We start from the raw sequence: 19,513 nt of genomic DNA on the forward strand, positions 1-19,513 counted from the left end.
CAGATCTAATATTTCTTTGGGTATTTTAGGTGAATCCTTCAAACCTGTCCAACCCATTGAAAGACACCTCTTGTCATTTACCTCCAGTTCCTCACAATTTTTGTATAGAAAAGTGCCTGAAAGTCAGTAGTCTCCAGGGCTCTGCCTCCTGCCACTAGTGACCACTAGGCTTGTCAATGCCTGAGAGCTGTCAAGAGCGGAGTTGGAAGTTTCTGGTGTAGAGCTAGCAGGAGTCTGACCTTGTAGCTCCATCCCAGATGGTATGGATGCTGGCTGGTGAGACAAACGGGCTGAGTGGGAAGGAAGGCTGGAGGCAGCTCCCAGGAGAGATGGAGGAGCTCTGTCCTACCAGCAGGGAGATCAGGAAACAAAGATCAGATCAAAAGTAAAGATGGCCTGGGTTAAGAAATGGCAGGGATGCTGAGTGGTGGTAGTAGTGCACGCCTTTAATCCCAGCACTCCGAAGGCAGAGGCAGGTGGATCTCTGAGTTCAAGACCAACCTGGTCTACAGAGCGAGTTCCAAGACAGCCAGTACCACACAGAGAAACTTTGTCCTGAGAGAGAGGACAAGGGCGATGATTGGGGTACAGCAGGCTGGTGTGTGAAGCTGAAGAGGCAGAGGCTGGAGGATCATGTGTTCAAGCGCCCCACCCACCCACCCAGGTTCTACCTAGAGCAGCTAAGACAGTCACACCTCTGATTCCAGCACTTAGGAGACAGGCAGGTGGATCTCTCTTAAGTTTGAGACATAGGAGTTTTAGGCCAGCCAGGGCTACATAGTGAGACCTTGTCTCACTAAAAACTACCCAGAGACTGGGAAAATGGCCAGGGATCAAAAGAACTGGGAGCTTTGCAGATGATTGAATCATTGCACCCACATGGGCGATGGGAGGGTGTCTGACCTCTTGTGGCCTCCACAGGCATTGCAGGCATATGGTGTCCAGTCATACAGGAAGGCAAAATTCACACACACACACACACACACACACAGCCCTTCTTTCTGCAACAGGGCCTCACTGTAGTTCTAGCTGGTCTAGAATTCACAGAGATAATTCCTGCCTCTGCCTCCCTAGTACTGTGATAAAAGATGTGTGTTACCGTACCGGGCATACCAAATGAAAAAAATACTTTTTAAAGCTATGGACAGGTGGGTGGACGCTGGAGTGGCTCAGTGGTTACGGCTACTGCTCTTACAGAGATCCTAAGTATGGCTCCCAGCATCTGTGCTGGGTCTCATAACTGCTTTTAACTCCAGGTCCATGTGGATCCAAAGTCTTCGGCCTCTGTGGGCTTCTGCACTTACGTGCACAGATGCATGTAAGTATACAAAATCTAAAAGTATTTGGAGCTGGAGAAATTGTTAGGTGGTTAAGAGCATATATTACTCTTACTGACGACCAGAGTTTGATTTCCAGCACCCACATATAAGGGGGCTTACGACTCCCTGTAACTCCAGTTCCAAGGGGTTGTCCAGGGTTACCACTACACATATGTGACATACGTCACACACACAATTAAAAATAATAAAATCTTGGGCTCAGCAGTTAAAGGCTAGGCTCAAAACCAAAACTATGAGTTTGGATCCCAGTATCCATGACTGTCTCCATCCACTAAAAATAATTCTAACATATATTATATCCTGGCTAGAATGAATGATGAGATTCCCTCCAAACTCTGGCGGCCCCAGCTGTTGTCCTGACACCGGCCGCAGGGGGCGCTGCTCCCATCAGTCTGGTTCCTGGAAGCCCGTGCACCATAGCACCCACTGCAGGGGGTGTGCAGGGCTCTCCTGCGCTCTCTCTCTCTCTCTCTCTCTCTCTCTCTCTCTCTCTCTCTCTCTCTCTCTCTCATACGTAGATGTTCTGTGTGTACATCTGCACACCAGAAGGTCATCTGAACCCATGAGGCTACAGATATAGATGGCTGTGAACCACCATGTGTGTGCTGAGAATTTAACTTAGGACAGCTTAATTACAGAGCCATCTCTGCTCTGCAGCCCCGTGGATAAGGCTTTATGAACTAATCACTCTATGCTCTCCCGAGCCTGACAGAATGTCCTGCACTGCCGAGTCTTGGCCCGTGGCTCCCATACACGATGAAGTCAGGCTCTGAGCTTCCCGATGAGAAGGGGTCTCTGGCCTAATTTGTTGAGCCCAAGACCCAAGAGCCTCAGCTACCCTTGGTCTCCAGCGGCTTCTGAAGAATCCCAGCGGCCCTTTCACAAGACTAGGCCAGCTTCCTGCCCATCCCCCTCACCCTTGCTGGGCTTCAGTTCCTCTGGTCCCTCTCTGGCAGGCAGGCCCCCTCCTCCCCCTACCCCAGTCACTCAGCTGCTAGAGATGCCAGGCCTTTGATGGACTGGTGGGTCCTCCCCTTGCCCTGTGCTCCTGCAGCTCCTCCCACCCACCCCCACTTTAGCTCCCTCACCTCACATCTCCCAGACCATGAATTTTATCAAGCAGGGAAGGGTACCTGGAGGAAGGGACTTCCAGATAAGCAAATGGGTCGGGGATAATAGGAAGGGTGATGGCTACGCTGCAGATAAGGGTTTCCTCCGCTCCCTTGGGAGGAAGCACCACTGAGGGGTGGAGAGCGCTCAGACTGGCTTCTAGGTCTTGCCCACTCCTCTGTCTACAACATAGCCTATGACAGAAGGCAGAAAGGCAGGGCCAGCGCTTCAAGGGTCTGGGGTAGGACAGAGGGGGTAGCCTGTGTTCCTGCTCCATCACCCAGGGCATAGGCAGGTGACCTCAGTGAATCCTTTCAGACCACCGTGTTGTAGGGTATAGGCTGATAGCCAGTCTGGAAGTATGGTCTCTGTGTCCTGAGTACTCTGCTCCTTCCCCTGACTTGGGGAATCTCGGTGGCAGCAGATTAAAGCCATTCACAGGGCAATCATCCCCACATCCTCCCTGCCCACCCCTCCTCCCTATTCCCCCACTCATCCCTACCCCTACGCTGTCATTTGGGGCCTGTAATCAATGAGACGGAAAATGAGAAAGTGTCAGGAGCTAGCAGAGCATGGAGAGCAGCTGGGGCAGCCCCTGCATCCTGCCTGAGTGGGTGGACCCCAGCCCTTCACTCCCAGCTCCAAGCTGGCCATTGCTGCCGTCCGTCCGCTGAGTCCCCAGCCTGGCCAGGCTCCCCGGCTGGATGTCAGTGAGCCAGCCTACTGTCAACATGTCCAAAGGCCTCGTCTTGAAAATGTCATGAAGTGCTGTGCTGCTGGGGGAAAATGTGTCCGGGAGGCACGATGGTGATCAAAAGTGCTGCCACCATGGGTCCTGTAACGGGAGCCCGCGTATGTAGATATCAGTATTCACACAGAAAGGTGGGGGCTGGGCAGCAGTTACTTATGGAAGTACAGAATACCCTGACTTCCCCTGCTGAACCCCAACAGGACATATTGATTTTATGATTAAAAAATAATTTTAGGATACACTATTCCCACTATGGGGAGGAAGGCTCACAGAAACAGATGGGCAAGTGATGATGACCAGGGCGGGGCCTTCGGGCTGGAACTCTATCAACCCACGGAGGAAGGTCCGGCTACCTCCTGCTGCTCCAAAGCACAGGCCTGAAGCCAAAGCCCAGTGAGTTTTTTTTTTTTTTTTTTTTTTTTTTTAAAGGATTAGCAAGATACAGTAGCTCATGACTATAATCCTAGCTCCTGGGAAGCAGAGGCAGGAGGATTGCGGGTACAAGGTGAGCTGTACAAGTGAAAGTCAAAGAGAGAGAGAGGGAGAGAGGGAGGAAGGGAGGGAGAGAAGGAGAGAGGGAGGGAGAGAGAGGGCACACTGGGGATGTAGCTCAGTTGTCAAAGAGTTCTTGTCTCACACACATAAAGCTCTGGTTTTGAGTCCTACTTTGTATCTCATAAAAACAAAAACAAAAAACCAGCAGTAGCTGCCAGGTAGTGGCGCACACCTCTAATCCTAGCAGCACTTGAGAGGTGGAGACAGCTAGATCCTGAGTTCGAGGCCAGCCTGGTCCACAGAGTGAGGTCCCGGGCTACAGAGAGAAACCCTGTCTCAAAACAAAACACTAGGCCTGCTTCAAGGCTTACAGGAAACCGGCTGCCGCATGTGCACAAGCCTGGCACTCAGGGAGGTGGAGACGGGGTTCAAAGAGTTTAAGATTATCTGGGCAACACAGCAAGTTCAAGGCTAGCCTGGTCTATATGAGACTGTTAAAAAAGAGACAGACCTTTAACCCCAGCACTCAAGAGGCAGAAGCAGAGGATCTCTGAATCCCAGACTAACCTGGTCTACAGAGTGAGTTCTGGGACAGCCAGGGCTACCGAGACTGAAAATTGACTTGAAAATATTGAAAAAGAGAGGTGGTTGTAAGAATCTGATGAAGTATATGGTTTAAAACAGGAAAATGAATGTTTAAAAATAAAAGCCTGATACTCATGAGTAGTTCACACAAGTAGGTCTTGTCGCCTTTCTAGGCCCTGCTGACACAGCACGGGGACCAAGCCCGCGTTGGCCCTGTAGTCTAGTGCCTTTCCCCAGAGGATGCAGCTACCCACCAACAGGAATGTGCCCTGGCCTGCTGGGGGATTAGTGGGAAGGGCTCCCCGGGATCACCTCCTGCACCCCTGCTCTCTCTGCTCACACGGGGACTTCTCTGAGTCAAGAGCGAGGGCTAGAAAAGCTGGGGATGGCTGGTGGCCTTCAGCCCCTGTCTGAATCTATCTGTGGACAGGGACAGTGGACAAGTGCGAAGGGCCCAGGAGGGCTGTGGGGCCACTGTGGGTCCCACCTCGGAGGAGTCGGACTGCAGAATAGAGTTAGAGCCAAGTTTATTGGTGGAGCTGCAGTGGCGTCCTCCCTCTCCCTTGGGGAAAGCTGAGGACACAGCACCGACACAGGGATGGACAGACAGATCCCATATGGACACACAGGTGGAGCAGACTCACAGACCAGCACAGCCACACAGGGACACACAAGCCACAGCACCAAAGAACACACATTCACAACAGACAAAACCACAGGACTAGGGCACACAAACAAAGTGCAGGCTTTGGGGCCCCTGCATAGACAGAGCAAGGATCACGTGGGGAGGGGGCCCCTGATGACCTCCCCAGGCATAGGCACACGAACAGCACATAGACAGGCAGATGTCCCCAGCTAGCCAGCCAGCCCGTCAAAGGAACACAGAAATCGTAGAGGGACGCACGCGCGTGGCCCTCCACGTGGAGCTTGGATGGCTCCCACGCCCCACCCCTGGACTGCTTACAGCTCTTCAGTCTGACCCTCCCCTCCCCACATTGCCTTCACACACTTTGGTCTTGGCCACTGGGGCAGGGGCTACGGCATTTGGCAGGTGGAAGATGGAGAGAGAAAGGTCCCTTCTGATCTGGGAGGCAGGTGGAGAGTCCAGGCGCAAGCCCGGGCCTGGCAGTGGGGCGAGGGTGGGGCTGAGGCTCAGGCTTGGGAGGGCTCCTGGCAGCGCAGGCACCGGGCCATCTCAGGCTGGTAGCGCTCCACCTGCAGGGTGCAGCTGGAGAATCCAAACCGGGAATAGAGCCGGGATGAGGCCTCAGCCAGGACAGCTTCAGGGTCAGCTGTGGAGTCTGTGGGAGGGCGATAAGAGGAAGCTCAGTCCCCGGGGAGTCCTACACCGCCAGGGGCTGCGATAAGGAGTGAAGGGCCCCAGCCCAGCAAACCCCCAAAGGCCTGACTAAGGCTCCTGATTTTCCTTCTGTGGTATATGAACAGCACAAAATCGTAAAGAAAACGTGAGACTCACTCCAGTGGGCCATGCTAACAGCCTCGTTGTGCCCCACCGCCTCTTCCTTGCTGCCCTTGAGCATTAATACACAGCTCGGTATTTCAGCAGCCTGCCACTGCCTCCCCAGGACAAGCCAGATGTTACATATTCTGCTCCACTGTCCCTCTCACATTACTATCCAACATCCCACAAGTTATGATATTTTTGGCATCCAAATTGCATGCCTCTGATTGCTTCCTGTATCTGGGAGAAACTCAAAAACCCTTTGTCAGCTCGTGAGTCACTGTATATGTATTTTAATAGTTGAATCATAATCTAGATATAATTTATATTCAGCTTTTTTTTTTCCTCAAGCATTATACCACAACACTTCCCCTAGTTGCCACACAGGCTTCATAATCACTACGTCAAACAGCAACATGACAGCCCCACTGAGCAGAGCTGCCGCGAGTCACCAAACTATGTCCTGCAGGTAATGGTGAGGTTCTAAAGGTACTGGGTTCCCCATGCTGCTTCAGAGGCCTAGCTGCCCAGACCTTCTTGTCTTCAGAATGTGTATATGCATGAGTATGCACATGAATGTATGTGTGTGCAAGGGGGGGGGGGAAGAGGGAAAGAGGGAGGGAGAGAGAGACCGAGAGAGAGAGATAGCAAGAAATCCAAAACAGGCAAAGTATGTCATAAGTGTAATCCCAGCAGCAACTCAGAAGGCTGAGGTACAAGGATCTCAGAGCAGCCTGGATACACATTACATTCAGACTCAAACAACCAACCAACACCTCAGTACCCCAGGTTGTCCAGCCGTGGGAGTGGGGGCACTGGCTCTGAGAGGGTGCTGGCTGGGTTATTGCGCACTCACCAATAGCCAGGTGTGCAGAGGCGACGTGGTAAGTAAGTGTCAGGGCCCACAGGTGGAGGTCATGCGTCGCTCGGACTCCTGGCACTGACAACAAGGTATCCCTTACAGGCTCAAACTCCACACTCCGAGGGGCACCTGCAAGCGACACCGCCAGGTTCCTGCCTTGTTTAGGACCGGCTCCCCCAGAGCACACTGTCCCCTGTCCCTTTCTCGCCCACACCGTTAACCCGGGGCTTCCTTCTGGCGATAGGCCCCAAGAGTCAGCCTTCTCCCAGTGTTTTAGAGAAGGGATGGGAGCTGAGGGAGACCCAGGGGGAGGCCTCGGTGCTGAATTCACCTTCCATGAGGACGAGGAGAACATCTCGAAGTGTAGGAGCTGTGGACCCCAGGGCACAGATAGAGAAGAGGAAGGTGCTGATGGGGTCAGCCACCTTGTACTGAGGCTGCAGAGACAGAGAAGCGGTGATGGCTGAGAGGAGGCCCTAGGGCCGTCCTTGAAAACAACATGAAGGCACCCTGGGACTCTTGCAGGGGGGGAAGGAGACACCCCAAAGCTGGTAGAGGTCACAGTAGCTTCTGTCACAGTACCTTGAAGTAGATGAGGATGGAGGCAGCCAGCACCCCAAGGCTCTGAAGGAGGTCTCCCAGCACGTGCACAAAGGCAGCCCGGACACTGGTGTTTCCCAGGGACAGTGGGTATCCATGGCCCTCCTCCAGGGGTGCATACTGTGCACCCCTAGATCCATGGCTGTGGGGGGCTCCAGTCTGGTGCAGCACAAAGGCCATTCTGAAGAAGGCAAGCCGTTCAGGCAGGTGGCCCGTTCCTGGCCCCACTCCCCTCCCCATACAGAAGCAACCTCCACCTCTCCCCCATCCCAGAAAGAAAATAGCATTACCTGACAGAGAAAAGTTACGCTGTCAAGAACAAAACATACTGGACATGGGACCAGAGGTGGGGATGCATGTCCTGGCTCTGTTACTTAAACTGTCACTTGGCCCCCTGGCAGTATCTTTTACACTAACAGGTACTAGGAGGAAGACTAGCTCTCACGGATTGAGAGACTTAAGTAAGACCATACTAGTAAAGTACCTGAGCAGGGCGGGGATCCGGGCAGCCCTTAACAAATATCACCTGGCTGAACTGTCTCTCTCCCATCCCTTTCAGTCCACCCAATGAAGACCACAGAACACACACATGTACACGTGTACACACACATGCACCCAGGCACCCACACGTGCTCTGTCATCCCGGCAGACGACCCGCTCACCCTGGGCCCCACATGGTGCCCTCCCCACACTCAGACAGACGTACAGCATATTGGCACAAACAGCGATGCTGGCGGTCAGGAGCATGGCGCCCGCCTCGATGTGGTAGTCACTATGAAGCAGGCGGAGGAAGGCCAGGTACAGGAGGATGCCAGTGACTATCCAGAGGGAAACCACAGAGGCCAAAGCTCCCAGCGTCTCTGCAGAAGAGACAAGCAATCGGATCAGGGCCCTAAGGCACTGGCAGGGCCAGAGGGGCACCATACCATGGAAGGGCTTACCTGAGCGGTGCCAGCCAAAGGTCATGGTGCGGGTGGCTGGCCGGGTGGAGAGCCACAGGGAAAAGAGACTGCCCATCATGCTGCCTATGTCTGCTAGCAAGTGGGCGGCGTCAGTCATGATGGCCAAGCTGTGGGCTAAATACCCACCTGCAGGGGAAATGGATAGCCTGATGCTAGAAAGCAAGCAGTGCAAATGTGTGGGTATGAAAAGAAAGAGGGGCAGCAGCTAGAGCCGGGTTCTCTCAAGTGCCAAGGTTACAGGTATTGTTCCTAGTCTCTCCATCACAATAGATCTGATTTTCATAACAGGAGGATGGTTATTAAGGGCTAGTTTACACAGGCCTTGGCCCACACCCCACATGCTCTGTCCCTGGAATCTCCCCTCGATGCCCTGCCAGCCCTTCCAGTCCACAAGCGCTCTTCCCTGTCTTTCTCTACCCAGGAAACCAAGGATTCTTGGTGGAGAGTGGCCTAGCAGGTACAGAATGTGGGCCTGGAAGGGTGTCCCCCAACCTAGTGACCACTTCCCCAGCCATGAAGATGAAGGGCCTGGAGGGGTGTCCCCCAACTTACCAACCACCTCCCCAGTCATGAAGATGAAGCACACGGCACAGGCGGCGTACAGCTGCCTCCGGGCCTGCACCCTCTCTGGAGAGAGGCCTGACTGAGGCGCGGGGTCCTTGTGGCAGTGGTGGAAGGCCATCCCCTCGAGTTTGGGCTCCTCGGGCAGGGGCTCTGAGGGCTCTGTGAAAAGACTGAGGCAGGCGACATGTTCACCAGGGTCTGACTCAGCACTGACCTGGTCACTCGCACAGTGCCTGCCTCAGCAGAGGGGCCCACCTCTGCCCCTTTGCTAGACCCATGCCCAAGGCTTTGCGGGCATGTGGGACTCCAATGAACAGCCAGACCCAGTCTCTCTCTTCTCCCCCACACAAGGTCATAGACTTCCATATCTGCAACCCATGTCACAGCAGTGTGGTCTAATGTTTTAACGAACGAAGGTGAAATGTGAGGCTGGGGGTGGGGGACGGGGAGGGGCACACAGCTGCCAGGTGGGGGAGCCGAGACACTGACCAAATGTCTATGTGAGAGGCAGCCCAGGAATGCAAAACAAGCGGATGCTCTTCCTGGATGATGAGGGTTCTTAGTGAGCGGAACGCATGTGGACTAGACACAGTGGTGCACAGCAGAAGGCAGATGTTGCTCTCGGAGGAATTCCAGCATTCTCAAGTGAGTTCTAGTGGGGAGATGGCGGGAACCACAGAAGGGCCTGGAGAAATGTGGAGGATTGTGACAGAGACAGGTCCAAGTACCAGAGAAACACAGAGGAAAGCTGTTCCGAGAACACAGTGAGGGCAAACAGGCCTCAGGGCACTTCTCTGTCAGCCTTGCTCGAGGGCCTCAGTTCCCAAACTGTCCCTTCCCCTCAGGACAGGAGATGCAAGTGAGCTCCTCTGAAAGGAGCACTGGATTCAGAGTCCAGCCCCAGTTCCCTGGAGCCCAGTAGGCCCACACATCCCTTGACAACAGAGATGGGCCTCACTCAGGAGTGACACGGGCAGGACAGAGCTCACACTGACTGCCTAGGTCTATTCTAGCCCAGTGCTCAGTCCCCGAACCATGTTCCCCAAAGCTCTGCAAGGAAAGAGCAGAATAAAGGTCCTCAAGACAGAGAACAGGCCTGAGAGGCCGGAGAGACAAGGATCCCCGAGCGGAAGGATGGCTGAGAGTAGGCAGATCCCACAGCGAGAGGGAAGGGGCCCTGGGCACACCTGGCTGAAGGGATGAGCCGAGGTGGGGACACCCGGGGCGGGAGGTAGGTTTACTTCTCGGATGGAAAGCCCGTTCCCTGACTGAGAATGAGTGTGCATGATTCAGGTGCTCCCGGAAGACACGGGGAGGTGACAGTGGCTTCAGAGCCCATCTCTGCTTGTTCCATGACCTATGCCTCGCACTATGCAAACAAGGAGCCCACTCTAGTGGGACACAACTGTAGACCTGGACTTCTACCAGGGAGAAGGGGCGAGGGGGGTCTGAACAAATCACTGTAGGGCCCAGGGGAGGGAGGGATTGAGTGCAATGGGAAGGAACAGGGAGGGCATCCAAGGAAGACACAAGCCCTAGAAGCCACTCCTGGCAGGCGGGAGTGTGAAGTCAAGGTTTGCGGCTTGGCGTTTAAGTGGGGTGCTGGGTGAAGGGCTGAGTCAAAGGGCTCAAAGGGAGGGAAGAACACACACCCCCCATTTGACAGAGCAAATATCTTCAGGTTGAAATGACCTTGATGGTGAAGTGGGAGAAAGAGGACATACGAGAGTCTAGATGCTGTGCCAGGCGCTATCCCAGGAGGGTCAGAGCCTCAGAAAACCCTGCAGGGTTTGGTGAGGAATGGTCATGAGGGCGGAACCGGCCCTGGAGATGAGGATGCAGTGTCAAGAGGAAGCATGGCCGGCAGCTCGGGGCTGTGGCAAGTCACCTTTCTCAGGCTCAGGCTCCTAAAGCGCAACACAGCCAGCCATCAATGTCGGCGGCCGCCCATCAACAGGCTGGCTTCTTTTGTTTGGCATCAAGTGGGCACTAACGGGCCTCTCTGCTGGGGAGTGGAGGTGTGACTACGGATTGTCCAGGGCTGGCTGTTGTTTCTTTCCCTGGCCTTCTGAAATTCCCCAGCAAACAACAATGATATATAGCATGGGGGAAACAGTGAGGCCTGGGGTATCTATTGGGCAAGTAAGAGAGAGGTTGATGCGAAGGCAAAGGCTACAGATGCCAGAGACACAACTGGAGCCCCACAGCTGCCCACGACTGCAGTCGCCTGCAGTCCCTCTGCTCCCCCATTCCCCCCGCCCACTCAGGTTTAAGGCCCCCTCCCAAGGAAAAAACTGGTGACACAGAAGACCACATCAGAGACAAAAGGAGAGGACTGGGAGGGGGAATAGAAAGAATGGAAAAACAGAAGAAAAAAAAAAAAAAAAAGCCTGAGACCCTGTCAAATTCCAGAGACAAACGGATAGTCTCCTTTCAGACAAAATGGCCAGAGGAGGTGGCCAGGGAAGGCCTGTCGCGGTGGCCACCCCGAGATGGTGGGGCAGACGGAGCCCGCGGCGAGCGCGGGAGGCCCGCAGGGTGCGGGGGAGGTTCTGCCGCCGCCCCCGGCCCGCTGTCCCGGCCGCTCCGCGCCTCATCTCACACCTCGCCGCCCCCGGCCCCGTCTGTGCGGAGCCGGGAATACCCCCCGCCGCCCAGCCCGCACCTGCTCCTTCCTCGCCGCCCCCTCGCTCCTCACGGCCGCCCGCTGAGCCCGGGTGGATCCCCGGGGCCCGGGCCCACAACTGGCCGCGGCTGGATGGGGCGCCCTGAGCCCGGGGTGCGGAGGGAAGGGTCCGGGGCCTAAAGCTAGGATTCCGATGCCCAGAGGCGAGGCGCACGGAGCTATGCGGACAACGCCGCACCTGGCCCACTCGGTCCGACGGAGCGGCGGAGGCGGCGCAGGGGTCAGGAAGCTGAGGGTGCCACGGCAGGGGACTTGCTTCAACCGACCACAAAAACATGGGGTATCGCGGCAGAGGCGCGGAGTAGGGCTGTCTGCGGCCGGCAGATCGGCGTCTCGAAGTTGGGGGGTCGCGGGGAGCTGGGGAGGCGGGCCGGGCCCGCGCCAAGGGATACAACGAAATGGACCGATGGCATCAGTCTGGCGCCCCGGGACTGAGGGCCAGCCCAGGTCTGTCCTACCTCTTCAATCTCAGGCCGCCGCCGGCGCCGCTGCGGTCTCGGGGACTCACTAGGCGGGTGGTCTCCGAGCCTCCGGTGGCCGGAGAAGGCTCCATGTCCCCGCTGCGACCGTCTAGGCCGCACAGAGGGGGAGAGGCAGGACAAGCCTTGCGCCAAATCCGAGCGGTCCAAGGACCACCCGGACTCCCCGCTGGGCCACCAGCGTGGAGGGAGCTGCGGCGACTGTGGCGCTCGGATTCCGAACTGCAGAGCCCGCGGCCGCGGGAGCCCCGCCCCAAGTGGGGCGAGCTCCCCAAACCCCGCCTCCAGGCTCCCCAGTCTCTATTTCCCACACCTAAGACCCGCCTCCTGGACCCGCCCCCAATTCCAGAGGCCCATTTCCCCGCGCCAAATCGTGAGATGGGGCTGAGGGGGGTTATAGTGGGGGTGAACCACCACAGCGCCCTCTCCCCAAGTCCAGCCCACCAGTTCCCAGCCTGGCTTTTCACATCTAGGGACCCCTCTGACACCAAACTTTTTGAAGGTACACTGCTGCCCTATGCATGCCGGCTTGGGGACGTCGCCCCACCACCCAATCATTTTGTGGCTCTGGCCCCCACGCGGAGGCAGAAACAGGTGCCAAATCGATCTGGAGAGAAACAGAGAGAATCTGGGGTGAGCAGTGACACATTCCCAAACAACTCTAAGGACTCCAGCCAGAAATCCCACTGTGGAGGCTCTGGAATAGGAATTCAAGAGCAAAATCTGCTGCCAAGCACTGTACAGCTAATTATCATGTATTTTTATACAGGGATCTTGGGTAACAAAAAACCTTCCTACTGTCCTTCAACCCATATATTATCCTTACTTTCCAGACGAGTAAACTTAAGTCCCAGAAGCATACAAGACCATGTGGCCTGGAACAAATGTCCTTTCCTTCCCCCCCCCCCCCCAACCTGGGTCTGATTAGCGCCAGGCTAGCAGTTGAAGAGCCTGGGTTACCACCTTCTCACAAGGAGGTTGGGGCGGCGGGAGGTGCTCTGTCACCTCTCGAGGGTCCACGGTCACTGTTTACCGAGGGAGGCTGCTTGTTCGATTTGTCAGCACGTGACTCCTTCCTTACCTACTTAACTGTACCGCGGCGCTCAGTTTGGGGAAAGGCAAAACCCAGAGGAAGACTTACAAGCAGTAGGTGGCCGCGGCTGGAGCCGGAACCTTAAACGCTCAGTGCTCTCTACTCCTCGCACCTGCCGCCACTGTAGGATGAAAAAGGGAGGAAAATTGGATTGTACACTTTCAGCTGTGACAGTCTGTGAAGAGGAGGGTCCGTGGGAGGAGGGGAGAAAGCAAGGACAGAAAGAGGTTTTGGGGGTGGGGGTAGTGAGCCCAGGCAATAAACCCACCAACCCCACCAACCGCAGCCTTTGGAACACACCGAGCCTTCTAAATTTAAGGCCCTGGGATTGATACCGGCCGTCGGCATGGTTGTTCCAAACAAGGAGATCGTGTGTACATTTCCAAAAGGCAAACCAAACAAAACAGAGAAAGTCAAAGACACCTCGAGCGCGCCACACAGTGTCTGGAAGTGATGGGGTTAAGGCGGGAGAGCTTCGCGGAGGAGGTGAGGCTTAAAACGGATTAGACAAACCGGGCAGCGGGCAGGCTGTTCCGGAGCGGGGAGAGTGCGGTTTGCGGGAGGTTCGAGCCAGGTTTGCGGGGCGGCGTGCGCAAAGGGATGGTAGTGAGCAGAGTAGCAGAGCAGAAAACCCAGTCTGCATGTCCTAGGCGCCGGACTACGCCCACGCGCGCCGGGAGCCACTGTCGGCCTTCCCTCTGCGCCGGGTCTGGACCAATGGGGGCTCTCTTCTTTCAACCTCCCCAATGGTCCGGAGGACCTCAGCTTGCGTCTCGGTAGGACAAACTGAGAGTCACTAGGCAAGGTCACCTTGTTGCCCCACGTCAGAGCCACTGTGGAAATTACGTCCCTGACCAGCTAAGCCAGCGAGCTCATCTTGCCCAGTGCCGTCGGTTTTCTAAATCCGCTGCTTGCCCTGGAGTTTCCCTGATTCCAATCGCGCTGGTGCTGGAGTAGCCAAAGAGCCATCCTGCACTTCAGAGATCGCGATGCAAGCCTCGCCCCCAGCAGCTCAGGCGAGCTCCCGAAAGGGGAACGGATTTAGACACGCCTCGATCGATGACGACAACAGGGAACAAGACAACAATGGCTTCCTCTGGGGATTTCCCTTCCTGGGCTGCCCGTGGCGCGTGCAGAGCGTCCCCGACTGCCCGGGAGGGGGCGCGGATATTGGCACGTGCCGGACCTGCCACGGGGTGGGAAGCCGGCAGGCCTGGAAGAGAAAGGAACGTCGGAGAGGAGAGATGTCAACCTGCCTCACTGAGTGTCTGGCTGACGAATGCACCGCCTCCAGAAGCCCAGAGCGCCGGCAGGGGGAAGACCAACAGTTGCCTTCGCTTGGGAAACTACATATGAAAAGCTTGGCAGTAAAACCCGTGTTTGCGACTGTTTCTCTGGGAGCCAAGAGGCCCTACGAGAATTCTGCACGGGGTCTGTCTGGATGACAGATATGGGGGAATCATGCTGCACTTGGAGCGGTTGGAAGGCCGGCCTAAGGCTGGTGTCCCTTACGGAACTCTCAAGTTTAGTCAACATGCCTCCTCCTGAGCCGCTCCACTGCCACCCGAGCTGGGGGTGAAACAGACATGCTCCCTCTCCTAATAATTTCTAGAGAGTTCTCTTCTATGGTCCTTTGTTAAAGCGGTGCAATACTGATTCTCGGATATGTCCAGCTACCTGCCCTGCTGTGTGCCCTCTCTAGCAATCTTCCCTGAGGTGACTCTCATCTCTTAGTCCCAAAGGCTTGAGTGATGCAGGAAGCTCGGGATGTCCCTAGGGGAGGACAATCCAGGGCCAGATTCCAGAGGGCCTCTGTGGGAACAGCCTAGAAACTGCAGGGTATCCAGGTTAAAAGTCCACCCTGGATCAGCTCCCATCGGGAGTGAAAGTATTGAAGTCAGGATTAAAGCTGGGCTCAGGCAAAATTCGCAATCTAAGCATGCTGTGCCCCGGCGCCCCACTAGTGGCTGACACATGGTCCTCAAGCCCTTCCTCACAGGAGAAGCGCTGAGGCTGCAGCAGGGCAGAGGAGGCAGGCTCTTAGTTGGTAATAAAGAAGATGACAGGAGCCTGCAATTTAAATCTCCTCTGCCCCGGGAGCCTTCCCTGGCTCTTAACTAGGTCAGGTCTCACACCCTCCCTCCTGCAGCTCCTTCCTCTGTCTGAGCGTACACCACCGTGAACTGTGACTGCCATTCAGCAACTGTTTGATTCTTCTCCTGGCTCCAGGGATATTTTTTTCCTACTTCGCTGCCTGCCTATTTTCTCTCCTTGCTGCCCCCTCGTCTTCTCCATCTTTTAACGATGGATCAGCCCAGAACTTGGCACTCACTCCTGTGGAGCCAGTAAGCCTTTCAACAGTACTGAGTAACAACAGCCAATGGCTGTGGAGGCCGCATGTGGGGTGCCGAGAAACCAGCATCCTAGTCTATTTTATGTTTGAAATTTATTTTAGAAGAATTAAAGTGAATGGCATCTACGGATGATGGTTCCCTCCCAACTCCCTACCTGGTGCCTCGGGTTTTATAAAGTTAAAAGCTGTGATGGTTTCTATATGCTCAGCCCAGAGTGGCACTATTAGAAGGTGTGACCCTGTTGAAGTAGTGTGTCACTGTGGGTGTGGCTTTAAGAACCTTATCCTAGCTGCCTGAAAGTCACTATACTGCTAGCAGCCTGCAGATGAAGATGTAGAACTCTCAGCTCCTCCTGCACCATGTCTGCCTGGTTGCTGCCATGTTCCTGCCTTGATGACAATGGACTGAACCTCTGAACCTGTAAGCCAGTCCCAGTTAAATGATGTCCTTATAAGAGCTGCCTTGGTCACGGTGTCTGTTCACAGCAATAAAACCCTAAGACAAAATCTGAGCTCCTGATTGTTATGGAACCCCAACTCTCCTCTTCCTGCAGTGCCCCATGGCAGACCACAAGACATCATCCTCCTTTTCTCAGCCCACAAACCTTACTGCCATCCTGTCAGAGCCAACCTCCTACCCTTATTCCCAGTCAGGTAGCTAGGCAGCACAGGTCAAATTCATTCCTATTCATTCATTCATTCATTCATTCACTCATCCATCCTCTCTCTCTCTCTCTCTCTCTCTCTCTCTCTCTCTCTCTCTCTGAAACACTGTGTAGCCCTGGCTATCCTTCACTTGCAGCCAGGCTGTCTTTAAGATCCATCTCCTCTGCCTCCCAAGTGCTGGGATTCAAGGCATGCACCACCACCGCCAGCTGGTCACTTCTCTCCTCTAGAGAGCACAGGTGACAGTCCTGCCGGCCCACCTGCCCCTATGCTGACCTCATTTCCCACTCACCAGCCACTCTCACCTTCGGTGAGTCCCACAATGCTACAGGATACCAGGCATGCCTCTGCCACAGGACATTGGCACTTGTCCCTATTTCTAACTGTAGCGGACTCTTGTCAGCTATGCCAGTGACCTATTTCCTCATACACCCCCTTTTTGAAATTACAATATTAGGCCTCAAACCCAGAGCCCGTGCACGCTAGGAAAGTTCTCTACCTCTCCTGGGCTACCAACCTGGCTCTAGCTTTCACTTACTTTTCTTATCATTTTTGCCTCACAGAAGAATGTTAGCTCCAAGTCAGATGTGGTGTCATTTGCTTGTAATCTCAGCCCTCAGGAGGCTGAGGCAGGAGGATTCAGAATTTGAGGCCAGCCTGGGCTGCAGACAGAGACCCCTAACTCATTTAAAAATAAAGCAGAACAGAGCCAAAATGAGGGCGCAGCTGGTAAGGGCACTTGCTGCCAAACCTGACAACATGAGCTCAGTCCCTGACCACATGGCGGAAGGAGAAACCCAAACGCTGCCAGGTCAGGTGTCCTCTGACCTCCACACCAACACAGTGGTGCATGCATGCACCGGAGGCACACATGCAAACACAGGCACACAAAATAAATAAGCAATGTAATATTAAATGGGGCAGGGTAGCTCAAGAAACCAAAGCAAAACAAACAAAGAAATAAAATACTTTTTTTTAGACAGAGGTGATGTCACATGCATTTACTCAGGAGGCAGAAGCAGAGGGTTCTCTATGAGTTCAAAGCCAGCCTGGCATACACAGGGAGACCCTGTCTAAAAAAGGTGAGGGTGAACAGAGGCTCAGCAGTTAAGAGTGCTTGCTGCTTTTCCACAGCAGGCTCCTAGCACTCACCTAAGGCAGCTGCAACCATTTGTAACTCCTTCACAAGCACATACCCACACGGTACATACCGATGAATAAAACTTAAAAATAAAGCTTAGAAAATAAACAAAGCAGCCCAACAAAACATAAACTCTGGAGCATATATATGTGTTTTATTTGTTTGCTTGTTTGTTTGTTGTGTGTACGTATGTGGATAAATGTGTGTCTCTGTGCCAAGGTGGAGGTCAGAGGACTTGGGGGAGTTCCTTCTTCCCTCCTCCATGTGGGTCCCCAGAATTGAACTCTGGTCTTCAGGCTTAGCAGCATGTGCCTTACCCACTGAGCCACCCAAGAGACCCAGGTCCTTCAACAGAGGGACACACCAGCACTCGATAACCATTTGCTAAAAGAGCTAGTGGGTGTCTCAGTAGGTTATGGGTGTCAGTTACAACACTTACTGCTCCTGTAAAGCCCAGAGTTGGATTCCCAGCACTCATGTCAGGTGGCTCACAGCCACCTGTGACTCCTGTTCCTGGGGACCTAGGCATCCCCATGCACCCCCACGCCTGTACACACACACACACACACACACACACACACACACACCTGTAACTGCTGTTCCTGGGGATCTAGGCATCCCCAGGTATCCCCACACCTGTGTACACACACACAAACACACACACCTGTGACTCCTGTTCCTGGGGATCTAGGCATCCCCAGGCATCCACACAGCTGTGTACACACACACACATACACACACACACACACACACACACACACTAAGACCAAAAAAAAAAAAAAAATCTATTACAGAGGACTCTGGAGGACTGGAGTTGGCTTGGTGGTTAAGGATACCTCTTACCCAGGTTTGAACCCTTGGGCTGGTCACAACCATCTGCAACTCCAGATCCTAGGGATCCAGAGCCTTCTTTGACCTCCCTGGGCACCAAGCATACACATGGCACACATACATAAGTGTAGGCAAAAAGATAGATAAAACTTTTTTAAAAAATTAAAGACTTTGACCACTTACTGATCTATTTAAGCTCCTAGGCATATCAGCAGTACTTAGTGGACACTTCTTGAACAAGTTAATTGATGATAAAGAAAAAAAGGTATTCATGGGGTGGGGAACACAGACTGAGAACAACAACAGAGCCGAGGAACGGCTGGAGTAAGGGACCAGTTGGATGGGGGCGGGGAGCTTAGGGAACAGGGGACTGAGCCTGCAGAGGGTAAGCGGGACTGAGTAACAGAATTCATTGCCAGAGTGAAACAAAGGTAGGGGAACAGGAAGCAGGGTTCTAAGGCCTGGGAGAAAGGCAGTTCAGGGGCCTAGAAAGACACCGGGGTGGGCCGAGCATGGTTCCCACGCCTTTGATCCCAGCCTCAGGAGGCAGAGGCAGACAGGTCTCTGTGAGTTCAAGGCCAGGCTGGTCTATAAAGAGAGTTCTAGGACAGCAAAGGCTGTCTTGAAAAACCAAACCAGAAAAACCTGTCTTGAAAAACCAAACCAAACAAAATGAAAATAATAAAAATGAATGAATGAATGAAAGAATGAATGAATGACACCAGGGACAATGACAAAATCTCAAAGAAGAGTTCTTGATTTGAGGTTGTTTTTCTTTCTTTCTATAGTCTAGAAAAAAGCAATTTTCTTTTTGAAGTCAGGAAGAGACAGGACATTACATCATTACAATGATAGTAACAATAATTATTACACTAAAAAAAGAATAAACACACCTGGTGTGGTGTGGGGTACACCACAATCATGCCAGTACCTGGGAGGCAGATGCAGGAGGACCAGGAGTTCAGGGACATCCTCAACTACACAGAGTCAAAGCCTCGCCTGGGCTATATGAGACCTTGTCTCACAAAGGCAATAAACATTTATTATAAAGCACACTTGGGCCAGAGAGATGGCTCAGCAGGTAAAGATGGCAGCTGTGAAGCCTGAGTTCTATTCCCAAGACCTAAGTGACAGAACAAGAGAACCAACACACACACACACACACACACACCCAATCAATAAACCAACCAAAATATAAGAAAGCACATTTACAGTGTGCCAAAAACCATTCAAGTTAAGAATTCAATTAAAACAGCAACCCGCAGAGGCAGGTGCCATTGTCCCCTTGATATGCAGCAGGTGTACTGTTGCCCTGAGTCAAGCATGCATGGCTAGGGTCACAGAGAGCAGAGATTTGAGGCAGCCTCTTCAACTGGAAACCCTCCACCTCCAAGCCCAAGATGTCGGTCGTTGGGAGGACAGAGGGACAAAACTGGGTTGAAGGGCTTTCCTGTCCCCTGTCCTACATGGGCCTTCTTGTAGGGCGCAGGGAAAGAGAAGTGTCATCTGACATAACCCACAAGAGAACAGGAA

General features: G+C 53.9%; 1 protein-coding gene across 1 annotated transcript; it reads right to left on the reverse strand.

Annotated features, from left to right (window-relative positions):
* Positions 1-4,791: 4,791 nt before the first annotated feature.
* Positions 4,792-12,053, reverse strand: Slc30a3 (solute carrier family 30 member 3). Its single transcript, XM_052184780.1, has 8 exons — positions 11,876-12,053; positions 8,720-8,901; positions 8,147-8,293; positions 7,912-8,065; positions 7,188-7,386; positions 6,937-7,042; positions 6,600-6,734; positions 4,792-5,582 (listed from the first exon to the last, which is right to left on the reverse strand). Exons 1-8 carry the CDS (start codon positions 11,968-11,970, stop codon positions 5,434-5,436), a joined length of 1,167 nt encoding a protein of 388 aa, XP_052040740.1. The 5' UTR covers positions 11,971-12,053; the 3' UTR covers positions 4,792-5,433.
* Between the last annotated feature and the right edge of the window lie 7,460 nt (positions 12,054-19,513).

This window comes from Apodemus sylvaticus, chromosome 6 (genome assembly GCF_947179515.1).
Source record: "Apodemus sylvaticus chromosome 6, mApoSyl1.1, whole genome shotgun sequence".
Lineage (NCBI taxonomy): Eukaryota > Metazoa > Chordata > Mammalia > Rodentia > Muridae > Apodemus > Apodemus sylvaticus.

What these genes read in the sequence shown, in the direction of transcription:
- Slc30a3 (XM_052184780.1), bottom strand. Translation starts at nt 11,970, where the DNA reads ATGGAGCCTTCTCCGGCCACCGGAGGCTCGGAGACCACCCGCCTAGTG. An exon ending in GCTGTTTGTGCCAATATGCT is followed by an intron (nt 7,387 to 7,911) that starts GTACGTCTGTCT and finishes TGCCTTCTTCAG; the next exon opens with AATGGCCTTTGTGCTGCACC. An exon ending in TCTCCTCGTCCTCATGGAAG is followed by an intron (nt 6,735 to 6,936) that starts GTGAATTCAGCA and finishes TGTCGCTTGCAG; the next exon opens with GTGCCCCTCGGAGTGTGGAG.